Source organism: Dryobates pubescens, chromosome 16 (assembly GCF_014839835.1).
Source record: "Dryobates pubescens isolate bDryPub1 chromosome 16, bDryPub1.pri, whole genome shotgun sequence".
NCBI lineage: Eukaryota > Metazoa > Chordata > Aves > Piciformes > Picidae > Dryobates > Dryobates pubescens.
Window position 1 is genome coordinate 12,592,678 of NC_071627.1, and position 18,398 is coordinate 12,611,075.

Here is an 18,398-nt window from a genome sequence, read left to right on the forward strand (position 1 = left end):
CTGATAGCAGAAACACCCAGGGAACCCGAGTGAGCTCAAACAACTACATCAAGACAGATATAGGCTTGAGTAAATCCTTCATCCTGCTACAGCACCTGGACTCAGCCCCAACTAGGTCTTCAGCCATAGATATGGGTAATTACTGTTGATTTTTGTCACCTTATGCCCTGAATTCCAGCTTTTTGTCAATAACAGCCTCTATTGGAAAATGAAAAGCATTTCTGGAGCAGGCGTGCAGCGCCGTGCAGCAGCTGCCTCCCACAGCACCGCTTTTTCCTGGTATGCAAGCGATTAACAACTGACTGCGTCCCGTTCCAGTACCACAGAGCATAGCACGAATGCTTTCAGAGTATCCAGGGGAAAGCTGAAGCTTGGAGAAGCCAACGAATGCTCCCCACTCCTAAGCAGTGGCACGGCAGGGCTGCAGGAACACACGGCTGAGCTGGCGTAGGGCAGCTATGAGAGCCACTGCTGACAGAAAGCAGCACTTTGCTTGGCAAGCAAACCCATCCAGCCACGGCACAGCAACACCAATGCACCTTTAGCATCCCCAGGGGTGGCCCTTCAAGCACAGCCATGACCACAGCCTGGTTGGAGCAGCTCAGCTTGCCAGGCACCTGGAGCTTTTTGCTCCACCTCTGCTGCTGCAGTAGCACATTCAAGGGAGGGCTGTGCTCTTGTGGGCTGGGTCTGGAGGGGGGTTGGTAGGAAAAGCTCTGATGGGGTGGTATGGAGAACAAGATCTTCCCTGAGTTTGGTTTTTGTGTTATTCCCGTGCTCTTTCTTTAGAAGTTAGTCCTGAAGCTCCCTGTGGCACTCAGGAGGGGTGGAGCGGTGTCTGTGACACCGCTTTGCTCCCAGGCAGCCCCGAGGCTCTCAGTGCAGAGGAAGGTCTATGTCCAGCACAGACCTGTTCTCCCCAGCCGCTCTGCCTGTGATGCCATGTTGTTTAATCAGGCTGGAAGCTTTTGGCTGTCAGAAATCCACTGCCCAGACCGCTACACACCTTGAAAATAAGGACTAAGGCCTTCATCTTGTTCCAAGGGGATGTTGTGGTTGGTGCTGTAAAAATACAGATGCTGAGGGCATGAATCTGAACTCACTCTCTTGGAAAAGTGCTGAGAACTCAGTCCTGTGACCTGCTTCCCACATTAAGCAGGTGGCTCCCGTGGGAAACTCAGCCTCTCTCAGAACGAAGCTGAAAGGTGCAGCATATAGAGCTGCAGAAGGCACTGGCTCCATCACTCCCAGGATTTCCATCCAGCTTCAAGAGGCAAATTCTGAGGCCTGACTACAGCTTTCATTTGGCCCTTCTTTGCCTGGGTTTTGTTTTTCCAAAATACAGGAGGATTTCACCACCCACATTAGAGAAGCAGATTTCCTGTAAACTAACTTCCTTAGCAACAGATCGACTTCAGTAAAGCTATGAAAGACATGAGAGCAAACCCAGAAGACGGAATTTTGGATCTTTTTGTGAGCTTATGTCCCTGTTACTCTTCACCTGCAGGAAACAAGTGAGCACCATGGGGAGCACAGAAAGGATCAGCATGAACTGGAGGAGCATCTTCCCATGGATGCAGGTAACATGGAGCCCAGCCCAGCAGATCAGCTTCTCCAGCTGTGAGCAGGATGAAATGCATTGACCCTTACACAGAGAAGGTCACAAACATCCCAGAGGCAAATCCCTTTAAAGCTCCCAGTCCAAGCCCCAGTGGCTGCTGGCTGGGGATTAACTGCAGCAGAGGGAGCTTGAGAAGAACAAACCTCTTGGCTGTTCCCCATAACCTGCCCCAAAGAAATCACATCACAAAACTAAGAGCCACAGGGGACCCCTAAGACAAGCTGTTCTGCTGCTGAAAACACTAACTGGAGTGTTCACAGCAGCTCCTTCCCCACCTCTTGTGAGCACCATCTCACTCACTTGAAGAACAAACTAGAACTCTGCAAGACCGAGCTGCTCCTGAAACCTTGAGAGACTGGATGACTCTATCCTTTCCATCAGTTTTTAATCACAAGTACACTCTTCCTTCAAAACCATACCCCCATTGGCAAAATTCAGTGAACTGGCACACAGACTGCTCTCCAGTTCCCAAACTGAGCAGGCACAGCCTTGCCACTGAGAGCTGGGAAAACCAGCCCCACTTTGAGTCCTGCAAAGCTCCCACAGCTATTTGAAAGTGCTGCTGCTCAGAGCATCCCAAATCCCTGAGTCTGAGGAGCTTCATCAGTCCTAGGCATGACCACCACACGAGAAGACTCAGGGCACTTGGCCGAGTGCTGTGCATCCCACAGCTCAGTCCCTGCCTTCCAGAGAGCTGCTGTAGAGAAGCTCAGGTTTCTACAAGAAACTCAAGTATCAGGGTGAAAGAGTACACTGCATGGACATAGAGAGGGTAAATCTGGTGGCAGTAGCTCAGAGAACCTGGGAAAACCTGCCATGGCCAGGCATGATTCTCCTCTTCTTGTTTGCAACTTGTTTGTTCTAGCAAGACTTCAGGGTTCTCCCCAGATGAGGTGAGGACATGTCTCAGACTTGACTTTAGCGTGGCCAGGGGCAGTGTTGTACATGACACTGGGCAAACGGTGACTGTGCAGCTAGAGTCTGAACCAGCAGCAGCAGGGAGAGATGGATTCCTCCACTGCTCCACACACCTCAAAGCACTGCTGATTTTGGCTGCAGAACCTGGTGCCTCAGTTTACCTTTGGTGTCTTCTCCTCAAGGCATAGATTTGGCTGTGGCAAAGGCACCTTTCCTTTCAGCAGAGTCTCTGCCAGAGGGATGTGCCAGTTCAGGAGCAGCCATTGCCGCTGTGGTGGCTCCACGGACAGCAGACAATCTCATCCAGCCGAAGGGGCAGGCACCACCTCTGCCCACTGCCCCCCTGGCCTAGAGGCTCATCCCACGAAACCAAAGTCCCTGGTTCCCAGCTCGCCCGTTCCTCTGCTATGGAAGTGCCAGCCCTTCTTGGTGGAAGAAGAAAACCCAAGCCTTTCTTCTGAGCATGATGTGTTCAGAAATTAAAAACAAAACCTTCAAAGAGCTCCTTCAAAGCAAAAAAAAAAAAAAAAAGGAAAAGAAAACAGAGAATGTTCAACTGTGGAACAAAAAACACTCGGGAGATACAAACGCATCTCGCTGTATTTGCACTGGCCTGTGCCAAGGAAAAGATGAAACTGCGACTCCTTCAATCCTTCAGACAAGGAAACCTGTTTCTACTTCAGCCTGGGACCTGTCTCCAGATAAAAAAAGGGCCACCCAGAGTGGGGCTGCTCACGGCCCCGGCCAGCAGCCACCAGGCAGTTTCTGTCACAGGGCGGCGTGCAGACGGAGGTGAGGGCAGCGGCTCCCGCACCAACACATCGTGCACAAGCGTGCTGGAGCTGAGCAGTGGAACCATAAACACGCAGCGGGGACGTTTCACAGCTTGCTCTCTGTGACCAGAGGGGAAATGCCTCCCCAGAGCGGGTGCTCACCCTCACCCATCTTCTCCTCTTCTTGGCACGTGTAGTCACTGCTGTTCATGGAGCCTTTCCACTAAGTATCAAGAACAAACCTCCTCAAAATCACACCTCTTGCACTTTTCCAGAAGGGAAAATTGCTATTTCTGATCCCCCTGAAGAATTCTGACCTGCGCACACAGCAGCTCCACGTTGTAGCTGAGCAGCTCTTCGGAGAGCAGTGGCCGTCTCCTGTAGGCACTGGCAGGACTGGCAGCACCCAACCCTGGGCCCAGGTAAGGTGGTGAGTGCCAAGCACAGAGAAGGCACCAAGAGAGGTTCCTTTGCACTGAAAGAAGCTTGCACTATCCTGACCCAAATCAATTTGCTCTCACCAGGGCACTTCCAGTCCCAGAGACTCATGCCTGCTCCCCCTGAAGGGCCGAGGGAGAGGATCTGCTGCTGCTTTTGTACATGAGGGTTTTGTGGTGCTGTCTGCACAGGTCTGCTCTGCACACTTTGCTGCAAAGCTTTGGGAAGAAAGGCCAAGATGTCATTCCAGGTGCTTCCTCAGTTCAGACCCCTTGAAACAGTTATTCATAGTGGTGCAAGTGCTTCCAGAGTCACCTGGTAGCCAACAATCAATTCCAGCTCTGTTGGAAGTGGCCAGATGATACCCTGCAGTAAAGCATAAAGAATTCTTACAGAAATAACTAAGGATGCTTTTAGGGATGCTTGTAGACTGAGGAGATAAGGATGAAGTAAGGACTCCAGGACATTTGCCCATGCCTGGAAGTGGTCTGGCACAAACCAGGACAAATCAGTGACACAGCTCCCCCAAAAAAAGACATCATCTCCCCCAACACAGAACCCTGAGGGATGTCACACATCCCATTGCCTCATCTCTAAGTACAAACCCTCTCCCATTGCCTGGTTACCAGAAGAGGTCAGCAGCTAGGACCAAGGGCACCCTAAGCTGCCCCAGCTCCCCCCTCCCTAAAGGCATCCAGTAAAACCCCATGCTGCTGCACCACAATGAGCAGGGTAAACCCCAACCCACCACACAGCTAATGGCCAGGGCTACCTCAGCCCTTGCAACCTGAGAATGCTCCATGGCCTCTCCTTAACCAGGGCCAGATGGTCCCCAGACCTGCCCTCCTTGCCCACACACCCTCAAGGTGTTTCACAACAGCTCGGCTGTATCACACCCAGGGCAGCAAATCCCTCCCAAGCCTTGGTGAGAGGGGAGAGTCAAAAGGGGCCCCAGACCACACCAGGATGGGTGGGAGCACCCACAGAGAGGTGCCTCCACGGCTTCACTGTGAAGTCCTCTGGTGGGAATTAACAGATGATTGTTAAATAAGCTACAACTGCAAGGGGGGAAAAACCCAACCCACCACAACAAGAGAGTCCAACCCAAAGGCCACCCAGGTAAGATGGAATTCCCAAGTCTGACCTCAACGTTTACACTCCGGATTTTAGCAGATAGCTCACAGAGCTGGGGTGGCTTTTTTGGACAGCAGTACTCAGCAGGGCACTCACAACCCCTTGATTCAGGGGTTGTTCACTTTTCAGCGTGAACTTCTAGCAGAAAATGAGATTTTACTGGCTTTGCTCTCCCTGAAGCTGCAGCCAGAGCAGCAGCAACAGTGCTTCAAAAACGATGACCAAGTCTCAAGAGTGGGCCAGGGATAAAAAGTCATTCAGAGACATTCTGAAGACTGAACTTACCAACACTTAGCCAGAACATTAGCACCATTTATAGCACCTTCACAAACATTCCAGGTCAGAGCTTCCAAACTAACTACACAGAGCTCTTTCAAGAGAAGGTGGCTGGTGAGCCCCACGGGCAGCACACAAAGCCAGCTCAAGCACTGCAGGGAGCTTGAAGGACAATGATTTAACAAGACATTTTCACCACGCTGCCCTTGCACCCAGGCCCTGACAAGCCAGTAAGATCCTGGCCAGTCCTGCTAGTGGCATGAGGCAGCAGCTGAGGATCTGCACGATCCATCACTTCCGGTCTGATGGTTCAGACATGAACTGGAGCAACTCATGAACTGGGCAGCAGCAGCTTCACAAATCATTCAAAAGCGAACAACTCACAAAGACAACTGACAGCAGACATGGGCAAGGATGAGAACTATGACTCACTTGTTCTCACCACATATCAGTCACAGAATCACAGAATGCTAGGGGTTGGAAGGGATCTCTGGAGGTCATGCAGTCCAACTCCCCTGCCAGAGCAAGTTCACCTAGAGCAGGTCACACAGGAGCACAACGTCCAGGTGGATTTTGAGTGATTCCAGAGGTGGAGACTCCACCACCTCTCTCGGCAGCCTGTCCCAGTGTTCCACCACCTCCAAAGAAGTTCCTCCTCATGTTTAGATGGAACTTCCTATGTTCAAGTTTGTGCCTCTTACCTCTTGTCCTGTTACTGGGCACCACTGAAAAAAGACTGGCCTTATCTTCCTGTCACCTAGCCTTCCAGTATTGGTCAGCATTGATGAGATGCCCCTCTTCTCCAAGCTAAAAAGCTGCAAGTCCCGCAGCCTTTCTTTGTAACACAGTTCTACTTCCCCAATTACCTTTGTAGCCCCTTGTTGTACACTCTCTAGCAGTTCCCTGTCCTTTGTGGGCTGAGGAATCCAGAACTGGACATAGGGCTCCAGATGAGACCTTTCCAGGGCAGAGAAAACCCAGGAAGAGGCTTTTCTGGAGATAGAAGCAGCACTGGAAGACCCTTTCTCTGCAGGGGGCTCAGGGCATGACACCAATTGCTTCAGCAGCCCAGGGACTGGGAACATTTGACACTTTCTAGCTGCGCTCTGGGTAAAGCGAGAATCGAGTTTTCTTGTGAGGGCTCTGCTGACCTGACACAGAGAGGATCTCAGTACCTCTGAGATGGGTGACCCAGCTCAGCTCTGCTCTTCACCACATCCTCCCAAGGCCTGCAGTAACAGAGGGATAAAAGCCATCTCAGAACTGCACGTACCTGTGACCAAGGAGTGCAGCTGGGCCACAGCAAATGTGCTTTGGGCTCAAAATGCTTTGGCTCAGCAGCTTCGTGCCCTATGCTGGGCACTGCTGAGCGACCAGGGAAAGGCACTGCCAGCAGCAGCACACAGCCTGAGGGGCACTCAGCAGCACCAGCCCCCAGCAGCAACCAGCAGCAACGTCACTCAGCCACCTCTTTAAGTTCAAACTTCTTTTTTTTTATTATTAAGCACATTCCACAGTACAAAGCTTTAGATCATGAACGATATCTGTACAATTTAACAGTTCCAAGAAGCTGTTCATACACCAACTTTCCAAACAGATAATTGGCAAACATAATTACAAGTTAAAGAGTTAGACTATCCCAGTGCTTCGAAACATTAATATCGCAGTAATGTACAGTTGCTCAATTATGGTTAGCAAAACAAAGTCCAGGGTGCAGCCAGGATCGCTACCATGAATCCCAGGAGCCACGTTCCTTGGGTGCCAATCACAAAAGTCCACCGCTATGATACACAAAGCACAACAGTTTCGACTGCATGTTCAATACCATCACCTCCCCAAGGAAAAACAGGAATTTCAATCTTACACATGCATTTAAGGGAAGGAAGGAAGGAAGGACTCCGCTCTTCGGGAACAAAGAAACCTGGGTTTGTTTTCCTCTTCAGGGCTGCAACAGATTTTTTTTTTTTCTTCTTCAACAGTTTAATATTAAAGCTATTAGATGAGAAGGGGGAAAGTAAGACACTTCACGAGCTACTGCCAAGCTTACCAAAACAAAAAGTGATCTGATGGATCACGCTCGGGAGCGTGCCTGTCGTCTTCAGAACTTCGTCACATTCGGTCATCTCCATGAAATAAATATTGTCAGAGGAACGTGTTAAGTGGGAGTTTAGGTTCAACGCTGATCCCAACACCTCTCTCAATGTGAAGGGTGAAGAGGAGGAAGCCTTAAGTCACTCTCCTGCAAGGGTTTGGTAACACCTTGATGAACGCTCTCCCTGGATTTGCTGGAGACAGAGGTGATGTGGCCCACCACGCCTGTCCCGCTGGTACCGACCCCTCGGCAGCCGCCCTTCTGACTGGAAAAGGGAAAGCGCAAACCCAAGAATGTGCTGCCAGAGGGGGAAAATACAAACAAGCAAAACTCCAACAAAACCCAAAAAAGCAAAAAAAAAAGAAAAAAAAAACAAAAAACAACCACAGAGGGTACAAAGGAGCAGAGGAATGAGGATACATTTCTGTGCCAGCACATGTCCTCCCCAGGAAACTGGCCGAGTTCACACCACGCTTGGCTGGAGCAGTAAAGAGAAGCCACCACCACCACATGCAGCTGACGCAGGTGGAACACCCACCTCTGCATTGATCCATGCCCCAGGCTGGCAGCAGAAAAAATGCAGCAGCATTTGTGTCACCACATAAATTAGAGAGGAGACCATGGCAGTGCCAGGAGACGCTGCACGGACTTCCTAAGCAAAGCGTGAAGAGGAACCGTGACCAGGACATCGTAACACCGTCACAGCTGCCAGCTACAGAAAACTCATTAGCATGGTCATCAGCATGGGAACCAGAGCATTGACTTGAGGCACCTCCACTCCACCACACCAAAGTGTTACAGGTCAAACATAAATAACTTGAGCTTTGGCCCATGGTGTCTTCTCTCACTGAGCAGCCAAAATAATGCTAGAGAAGGACATCAGCAGTCGCCCTGCTGGCGTGGAAGGAAAGACATCTGTAAATACTGCGGCACAAAAATATAAGGTACAGAACATAAATTAAACACATTTTTAATTCTTAAAAAGTTTAGAAATTACAGTTTAAAATATGTATTTAAAAAAAAAAAAAAATCAAATCAAGGAATACTGAAAACCTCCTTCCGCAGAGAACAGGTCTGGGCGACCCACAGGAACCCCTGCAGCACCAGGAGCGAGAAGATCCTGCTGCCAAGTGCCACCACCGGCGTTGGCATCGGTGTGTAGTGTCAGGGGGTCCCGAGCCAGCCCCAGAGGCTGTGCTGTTATGTACACCATATCTACATGCTGACAGAGGGCTGGAAGTGAGGCAAGCACACACGGGGAGCCTTTGCTCTACCAAACGCCGGGAAGCGCGGGACAGCTGGAGTACAGAGCGCAGGGGCGAAGGGAAAGACAGTGCTACACAACTAGTTGGGATAAGCTAGCCTGAATTCATTGCAAGGAATCTTTAATTTAAAAAGAAACTCTTGGTGCAGAAACAAGTAAACTGTCATCCAAAAAAAAAAAAAAGAAAACAAAAAAAAAAAAAAAAAAAAAAGAAAAATAATAATTCTTACTGAGCAACTCAGCAATATTTCTAAGAGTCCAAGGTATGCTCCTACCAAACCAACCAGGCTCTGGATCTGGCATGAGAGGAAAGTCTAAAGGACAACGGTGACTTGGAAAGCAAAGCTCTGTACATTCTGGGCATGTGTTTGGCACCCAAATTTCATTGGAGAATGTTTGTTGGTTGGTTGTTCTGGTTTGTTGGTTTTTTTGTTTGGTTGTTTTGTTTTGTTTTGTTGGTTTGTTTTTTTTCTTTTAAAGTCAGACAAAAGTGCAAAGCAATATAAATTAGGCCAAGTCCTTTCTTGACTTCTGATTTATTTCTGAAAAACAAGCCATCAGAGTTCGGTTTCTACGGACAATTTACATGTGAAGCTTTGGATTTCTCACTGCAGGGAAGGGAAGGCTTCTGAAATTCATCTACTCGGAGTCAGTGAATTTGTAGCAAATTCAAAGACGACCACTGAGAGCAGGAAAGAGTAAGAAATTTAGATATAGAATTGTGCTGCTTTGCATCTACACAGCATCTAGAACCAATTCTGACTTTAGCTGTCAATCAACATCTTCAGGCATGTAGTAGCCAAAAATCCAGTAGTTCAGACTGTGAAACCCTGAAAAAGACAAAAGAGAAGCTGAAGTGACAAGACACACGTCATAAAGCACCATTTGGAGACGTCTGGAGGTCAGCCCCACACCAACTTTTACACTGCAAGATGAAACTAGAGGAGCAGAAAACCTGTGAGGGTGGCAAGACTTCTGTGACATACTGAGAATGTACCTCCTGATAAGCATCCCTCTGTGCCCCAAGTCCTTCCTTCAAGGAGGGTTACACCACCAACAGGACACTGCCTTTGTTGTGGAACACACTCTGAATTCAGCTAAAGAGCAAAGTTCTCAATGTCAATAGTCCCTGGGGTCACCTACAGCTTGGCAATTTGCTTATGTGTAGTAAGAATCTAAAACCCTGCTGGGGACATCAGGTGGACCCCAGCTGGTCTGGCTCCATACTGAGCACCATGTACTGTATGGTGACCTGCACTCAGCAGCAAGATGATGTTCCTTTCCTCTCCACACTGCAGAGGAGCAAGCTCAGCACAGGATGCACTTCAGTTGCTTTAACACACAAGTTTTGAAGTAAACAAACAAAAACATCCAGCAGTTTTATATTTCAGTTCCCTTTTTCAGCTGCATGACACCAGCATAAGAGGGACATGGAACTGCTGGAGAGGGTCCAGAGGAGGCCAAGAAGATCATCAGAGGGCTGGAGCGCCTCTCTTATGGGGACAGGCTGAGAGAGTTGGGGCTGTTCTGCCTGGAGCAGAGGAGACTCCAGGCAGACCTTAGAGCAGCCTTCCAGGACCTGAAAGGGGCCACAAGAAAGCCAGGGAAGGATACTTAACAAGGGCTTGTAGTGACAGGATGAGAGGGAATGGATCGAAGCTTGAGGACAGCAGATTTAGATTGGAGATTAGGAAGAAATTATTTACAGTGAGGGTGAGGAGACAGTAAAACAGGTTGCCCAGGGAGGCTGTGGATGCCCCCTCCCTGGAGATGTTCAAGGCCAGGTTGGATAAGACCTTGAGCAACCTGGGCTAGTGGAAGGTGTCCCTGCCCATGACAAGGGGCTGTCACTAGATGATCTCTAAGGTCCCTTCCAACCTAAACCATTCTATGCATTACTAGCTTGGAGCCAGGGCAAGTTCTTAGTGTAACTAAACCAGAGCTGTGCTTTTTCCCTGCCACTTCCCCAAACCATTTTCTTGGTCTGGGGAAGAAGCTCCCTCCTTCCAATGAGAAATTCCCACGAAAGGTTAAAACATCTTCAGGCACTTGCCCTTCACTTCCCTTCCCCCAGCCCAAGGCCTAGTGCTTAATACAAGAATATTAGGCTATCATATGGTAACAATTTTTATCGTGTTACAATAAACAGGAGGAATTCAAGAGAAAGCAATAAAACTCTGGCAGCCAACTGCCAGGACTGTCAGAAACCATCGGCGCTGAAGAGGCGTCACATTGCAAGCCTTGTGAAACAGCGCACAGGGCTGCTGCAGCCTTCAGAAACCATCCTGGCTGAAAGCACAGAAACCTGTTTCATTAAATGTCACAGTGAAATATTAGCTGCTTGACCATGGTTTTATGTAGATTGATGGGTTCTGGCTTCTGAAGTCAGACAAACCTGTCAAAAAGTGACATCACAGCATCTCTCCCTGGATAGGAAAGAATTAATAAGAGACTGCCATTCCCAACCCAGCAGCTCCCAGGATATGGAGACCTGCATGGGTTTGGGTGCACAGAATCACAGAATGTTAGGGGTTGGAAGGGACCTCCAGAGGCCATCGGGTGTGACTCTGCACACCAGCTCATCTGTGTGTGAGACTTCTTCCTTAGTCATGGGGCTAATGACATTAAGTAACTGCAAGTTGAGAAGACAGCTTTTTGCTTTGACCCCCTGTTACAACACAGAGCCAACAGATCCAAGTGTCATTTCCAGAGGGGATGTTATCCTGGCTTCTTGTTGTTTGTTAGTTAAATGAGCAGGAGTTCAGTTGGTAGGAAGAGCAGCCAACATTTTCCTAAGGAACATTTGCAGGTGAAAGAAAACCTAGGATCTCAAAGAAGCAAACTGTTTCTTTGCAGTGGTGCCCAGAGACAGGACAAGGGCCAGTGGACACTAACTGGAACCCAGGAGGTTCCATCTGAACATAAGCAGAAACTTCTTTCCTGTGAGAGTGCTGGAGCCCTGGAGCAGGCTGCCCAGAGAGGTTGTGGAGCCTCCTTCTCTGGAGAGATTCTGAACCCACCTGGCCATTGCAAACCTGATTGATGCTGTTTTAGCAGCTAGGGTGGACTAGGTGATCTTCAGAGGTCCCTTCTGACCCTCACCATGCTGGGATTCTGTGTCTTTGCAAGGGACAATGTTTCCTAACCAGAAGCAGAGTTCTGCAGATGGATTGGGAAAACCTGAGGGCCTCACTGCCACCTATACAGGCAGATAATGAAGATCCCTGTTCATGCAAAGACAGGAAGAGTTTTTCCTACAATGTTTAGGAAATATTAATTATCTTCTTAAATAAAACAGATCCTTCCTGTTGGGGGCAATGTTACTCCCAACTCTTCCTGCTGTGGTATCTCCCCATCCAGTCTTGGTGCTGGCAGAGACAGGCCCTGGAGAGAGGTGTCAGCACTCTGCTTTGGTAGGGCAGCTCCTCTGTTTCCAAGTCCCAGCACTTGCAGCTGTTTATAGTTTGAAGTGCAAACGTTGGCAGCAGTGCAGATGGCATAAGGAAAAGAATCCATTCTCCTAATGAACAGATCTACACCAGAGCTTTCACCCACTGTGCTTCAAGAGCTAAGTGAAGATGACTCACAGAAAAATGGAAACAAACCAGGCAGAGTTCCTGTGCACCAATTCTGACAGCTCTGAGTTGTCACATTGCCAAACAGGATGCAAGTTTTAGTTCTGAAAGCTCTCCCTGCCATTTGTGGTCATCACCAAAGAGCTCATTTCTGATGAGCATCTGTCCAAAGATCATACATACTCAGCTGACTACAGATGCACTACAATGCCTGTGACAAAGCTTCACATGGTGAGCAGATGCATCAGGAGTGCTGGAAGGCTCTGATTTCACGGAATACCTGTGCAATACACCAAGCTTGCTCAAGGTCCAAGGATGTTGTGAATAAGTTCTCATAAATATCAAATTCTAAACAGGAGGGACCATTTGGAGACTTGATGGGGTGCTTGGTGCCATGGGTTAGTTGTTTAGGTGGGTTGGATTGGTTGATGGGTTGGACCCGATGATCTTGAAGGTCTCTTCCAACCTGCTTTATTCTATTCTATTCTGTCCTAATGAATAGAAGGGGGTGAGATAACATGACAAGGTTTGTTAAGCTGAAGCATGACCAAACAATGACCAGATGGTTAAAGTAGTGGCAGAATAGCTGTTATTTTCTTAAGGAAAACACAGACTCTCAGAATGGTCTGGGCTGGAAGGCACTTCTAAAGGTGATCTAGTCCAAAGCCCCTGCAATCAACAGGGACATCCTCCACTAGACCAGGCTGCACAGAGCCTTGCCCAGCCTGAAGATTTCCAGGGATGGGGCCTCAACTACCTTCCAGGGCAACCTGTTGCACTGTTCCAACACCCTCATGATAAAGAAGTTGTTCCTAACATCCAGTCTAGATCTCCTCTTTCCTACCACCAGCTGCTCATTTCGACTAAGGTGAATCGCAGGCAGAGAGCTAAGTTCCGACGCTTCTAGTAGATGCAGTAAAAGGGAGACTTACCTTCTGAGGGCAGTAAAGTGCAGACTGTTATCTGGAGATGTAAGTGTATGTTCTAGATGGAGAGCGGGTCTCGTTCTGGGCACTGGGTGGCACGTTTAGGAAATCCCAAATCAGAATGGTATCGTCATGGGAACTACTGATGATCTGAAACTCATCAAACTGGAGTCTGAAGACACGGCCCGAGTGCTCCTGTGAGCAACACAAAACCAAGTTAGCGAGGCAAGAGGAGGCTAGCCTTGCAGTGGTACTCACAGGTGTGTCTGCACACAGAAGGCTGTGCCCAACCCCTGCTGTTCTGCTTAAGAAACCCTGAGTTCTCATTACACTCAAGCTTAAGCAAAGCTGCTTCTGCAGGTCAGCTTTCTTCAGCAGAACACATGGCTCCCAAAAGCAATGCTTGCAAAGTCCACGGCCTCCCGCAGCAGGGCCAGCCTGAGGTGAAAGCCAAGAGGCAGCAGCAGTTTGGAGGGCTGTGTGGCACTGACAGCCTGCTAGGGCTCCTCTTGCATAAGACTCGTGTTCAGCACTGCTGCTGATTCACCACATCAGAGCTTCACCCAGGACGTGCTGATGGACAGATCGTTATGGCTCGCTTACGAGTCAGGGTGCTGTGTTCAAAGGGTGCCACAGAAGGTTGCTAGAGAAGCATACACTCCATCAGCTCTTCCAAGGAATCCCAAAATGCCACTAAGAGACCCAGGAAAGGCTCTCCTCTTTGTCCTGCTTAGCCATTTTTTATGAATCTAAAAGCAGCACACTGCTTTCATTAGAAAACTAACCAAAGCTGTCAGACTGATCTCCAGACTATGACCTGAGCTACAGCATGCCCACAGCAGAAGAATCAGCTCTGTCAGTACAGCTACATACACCCCATTCAGATGGAATCAAAGAAGGCTTAGATCTTATCTTTGCAAAAACTACTGAACAGCAAGAAAAATGAGAAGCATTTCTGGCCATGAAAGCACTTTTTCAGGTGTTGGAAAGGCCAAGCACAGGCTGAGTAAGACAGTTACCATCACATGCAGTCAATAACTCTGGGTTGCTACTCGCTTGTCAAACTGACCCCTGCACTAAAATTTCATGCACATTTCATTCTTTGGAAACAATTAACTTGATTTTCTGTCTATTTTTAATTCAGTTTATTGTCATAAATCAAACCCCTTATTTACAAAGAAAAATATCTCTTAAATTTGATAGTGACTGTTAAGTTCCATGGGGAATCCATTGACCTCAACCATCCCTTCTCTTCACATCTCTTCCTCCCTAACTGAAAGGTAAGGAGAAAGGTTTGGGATAGGTTCACAAGATTCCTCCCCTCTTTTTAATGTGAGGAAATTTAAAGTCACTGACCTCAGGGAAACACACCAGTAACCAGAAGGACTCGATCTGTGACTCTCCAACAAGAAAAATCTTGATTGACCTTTTAAGCTCAGATCTAAATCATTCAGGATCTATCAATGTACATTTATTTTTTCTTTATTCTTAGAATAAGCAGAAGCCCAGGCTTTATAAAACATCCTGAGATTCTCACTTAGCCCACTACCACATAATAATATGCTTCTCACTCTCAATCAAGAGATCTGAGAGAACCCCAAATGAATTAGGTTTACTTACCACTAACGTACGCAAGCATAATGTACTTGCTGGGGCACGAGGGTCAAGAGCAGCTTGCAAGTCCCAAACTTTAATTTTGCTATAAAAGGAAACAAGAAGGTCATTATGAAGTCTTGGCCCAAGGATAAGAACAAAAGCAACACCTAAAGCAATGGAGAGCGTGCCAGATTTTCCCTACAGCAGGTTCACCAGGATTAAGCAAAATGTTAGAACCTGTCTTTGCTAAAACACTCTATCTGCTAAAACACAGCTGGGCTTGGGTTGCCTTTTTAGCAGCAGAGTGCTGTCTTTGTGATGGACCAAATGGGTTGGTTATATGGAAGACTTAAGTATGCACACGCTACTCTGGAACTGCAGAGGATCTCAAAAGCTCACAGCAAAGTTCCAGTGGGAACTGCCAGCCCCAGTGGGACACTGAACACAAATAATAGGTTAGAGACAAATACAGTTCAAGAGTTGTTTTCAGTAACTGCTGCCTGCTTCAAGCATTCATCAGGCAGAGAAAGAGAGGAAGGATTTAGGCGTGGGTGTAAGATGTGTGTATCCACTGAACATGGGCAAACTGAGCAAATCAGGAGCACCAACAGTGGGGCTCCCACCCTCAACCCAGCAGAAATCACCACTGAAGACTTCTGAGAGCCCCACCAGATATAATTGTGCTCACAACAAACACTTTCAGTGCTGCTGCCTTACAAAAGCCTAAATTACTATAAGCACAAGGGAAGGATTCCTGCAGGAACAAAGGAATGTCACTGCAGTCAAACAAAAGCTCGAAAGTCACACCCGAGTGACAACAACTGAGGAGTGTGCTAAAGAGCACCAGAAAAGCAGTTTCTAGGCTACTTTTTTGCAACCTGCTGCATCCAAATGCTTGAGCAGAAGCTACTCAGTGAAATATTGATCCCAGAGTCAAATCAGGAGAGAACTTTTCCACCAGGGAGCACAAGGCTCAGTGGCTTTCAGAAAATGCTTTGCTAAGGAGTTTCAGAAACGTACCCATCGTAGGCTCCACTGACAATCCTCTTGTTGTCGAACCTGATGCATCGAACCAGTTCTTCATGGCCTTCTAATACTCTTAAACAGGCACCACACTCGATGTCCCATAGCCTTAAGAGAACAGAGGAGAGTTCTGGACCACTGCAGGCTCAGCACTGCCTCAGCTACAGCAATGGAAGCATGCAACTGAGAGGGTTTCCATGGCAGGTAACACATCACCGGCTTCAAAGGGCTTGAGAACCATGATGGGTGCCTTGCATGCACTTCAGAAAGAACTTTGTGTTGCAGCTTCTGTACTGTGTCCAGCTCCAAGCATTATGTCCAGTTCTAAGTACAGGGTTCAGCTCTGGACTCCCCAGTTCAAGAGGGACAGGGAACTAATGGAGAGCATCCAGTGGAGGCTACAAAAATGCTGAGGGGCCTGGAGCATCTCTGTGAGGAGGAAAGGCTGAGAGATCTGGGGCTGTTGAGTGTAGAGAAGAGCAGCCTGAAGGGGGATCTGCTCAATGTTCAGCAAGAGCTAAAGGGTGGGGCCTTGCCAGTGGTGCCCAGGTACAGGACAAGGGCCAAGTGGCACAAACTGGAACCTAGGAGGTTCCATATGAACATGAAGAAAAGATTTTTGCTGTGAGGGTGCTGCAGTCCTGGCGTAGGCTGCCCAGAGAGGTTGTGGAGTCTCCTTCTCTGGAGAGCTTCCAAATCCACCTGGCCATCATGATCCTGGGCAAGCTGCTGTGGGTGCCCCTGCTTTTGCAGCAGGGTTGGACTGGATGATCTCTAGAGACCTCTTCCAACCCTTGCCATACTGGGATTCTGTGTATCAAAACTGAGTCACTGAAACTCCCATCCAAGTGAAGGCTGGATGTGTGTTGAGTTATCTTGGGAAATTCTTTCTGCTTGCAAAAATCAACAATTCAAGGTTCAGAACATAATTAAGAAACCCAGTGAGCAAAGTTTTCCTCACCTCTCCAAGCAGAAGACAAGGTGATAAACCACAGCAATAGGCAAGAAACTTTGTTTACCTTTGACACAAAGCTCAGTGCCCCACTGCTTCACAGGGATGGGACATGGACACAGCATGTTCACTCTCATACTAAGTTCATTCATACATCATCTGCTCCAGGAGCAAGATGCTTAAGGATGCTTTGCAGATGCAGCAGTGCAAGCCAGCACTCAAGGGGAGAGGAAAGCCTGTGCTCACTCACACGCTGTCACATACCAACAGCAGCTGGTGGGCACCCACCTAATGGTGTTGTCTGAGGAGCCGCTGACGACCAGTCGATCCCTGTACTGCAGGCAGGCAATGCCACGCTTGTGCCCATTGAGAGTGCGGACGAACTCACACGTACTCGTGCTCCACACCTGTGAGACAGCAGACAGCCTCCTCTCAGAACTACACCCAAACAAGGCTTTGCAGTTCCAGTATACACCCTTAGGAATTCACAGATAGAAGAGGTCTGAGGCCAAACTTTGCTAGACACTGGAATGAAAACTTATCCTGGTGCATATTAGAAGGAGTGTGGTTAGAAGGTTGAGAGAAGCTCTCCTCCCCCTCTATTCTGCCCTGGTGAGGCTACATCTGGAATATTGTGTCCAGTTCTGGGCCCCTCAGTTCAAGACAGACCTCAAGGAGCTGCTTGAAAGAGTCCACAGCAGAGCCACAAAGATGGTGAAGGCAATGGAACATCTGCCTTCTGAGGAAAGGCTGAGGGAGCTGGGATGCGAAGGGCAGCGTTATGAGAATGGAGCCAGGCCCTGCTCAGTGATGTCCAATGACAGGGCAAGGGGTGCAAGCTGGAGCGTAGGAGGTTCCACTTCAACATAAAGGGAAGGGTGACAGAGCCCTGGAACAGGCTGCCAGGAGAAGTTGTGGAGTCCCCTTCTCTGGAGACTTTCAAAACCTGCCTGGATGCATTCCCGTGTGACCTGCTTTGGCATGGGGGTTGGAACTGGATGATCTCCCAAGGTCCCTTCCAATCCCTAACATTCTGTGATGCTCTAACTCGGTAGGCAAGCAGACCTGGATTAGAGCTCTTAAAGTCAGATCAGAGTCAGAGTCTGTCTTAAAATCCAACCTAGATAAGAGCTGTTAAGCTGAACTCACTTTAATGGTCCTATCCCCTGATGCTGACACAATGTACTTGTCGTCAAAGTCCACCACGTTGACAGCCGCACGATGGCCGACCAGGACACGGCGCAGGGTGATGTCCGTTGGCGATGCCATATCCCAGACAGCAATTGATCTGTCCTTGGAGCACGTCACCATCAGGCCGTTGCTGAACCTCAAATGAAGCACCGCTTCGTTGTGATGAATCAAGGTGTTCAGAACTTCACCTGTATTTACATCCCATACTCTGCAACACAGAAGGGGTTTGTTGCAAAGGAAGGGTGATGGCCGGGCACGGTGGCAAGTGTAAACATGAACAAGGCTGCTGCTCTCTCTAATGGAGGGCTCCCTGGTTGTGTAACAACTCTCTGGGCTGGGGGAAGGCAGGAGGATGAGAGCTGGAGAAGCACCTTGCTCACCTTACAGATTTACAAGCAACTATTAACAACAGGGAACAAGTAGGCCAGGAACTGCCTGTGCTGGGACCACTGCCAGGACAAAGAGCTGCGTAACAATTCTGCAGCTCTTCCAGGTGATTAAACATTTATACATCATACAAGTGATGTGACAGACCACAATGAGTACCAACCAATATGCTGTTTTCTTCCAGTTTTACACTGTTCATGTAGGTTTCACACATGCCAGTAGCAGCTGGGAT

The 18,398-nt window shown here is 48.5% G+C and overlaps 1 protein-coding gene across 6 annotated transcripts in view; it reads right to left on the bottom strand.

The window, feature by feature from the left end:
- Positions 1-8,975: 8,975 nt before the first annotated feature.
- The window catches only part of FBXW11 (F-box and WD repeat domain containing 11), a 71,074-nt gene continuing 61,651 nt past the window's right edge, over positions 8,976-18,398 (bottom strand). For all 6 annotated transcript variants that reach the window (XM_054168236.1, XM_054168233.1, XM_054168237.1 and 3 more), the window contains 6 exons: positions 17,738-17,987; positions 16,877-16,995; positions 15,634-15,744; positions 14,638-14,716; positions 13,024-13,212; positions 8,976-9,346 (listed from right to left, as the gene is read on the bottom strand). In XM_054168236.1, coding sequence (XP_054024211.1) covers positions 13,051-13,212; positions 14,638-14,716; positions 15,634-15,744; positions 16,877-16,995; positions 17,738-17,987 — 721 coding nt within the window. In that variant the 3' untranslated portion in view covers positions 8,976-9,346; positions 13,024-13,050. The remainder of the gene's footprint in view (positions 9,347-13,023; positions 13,213-14,637; positions 14,717-15,633; positions 15,745-16,876; positions 16,996-17,737; positions 17,988-18,398) is intronic.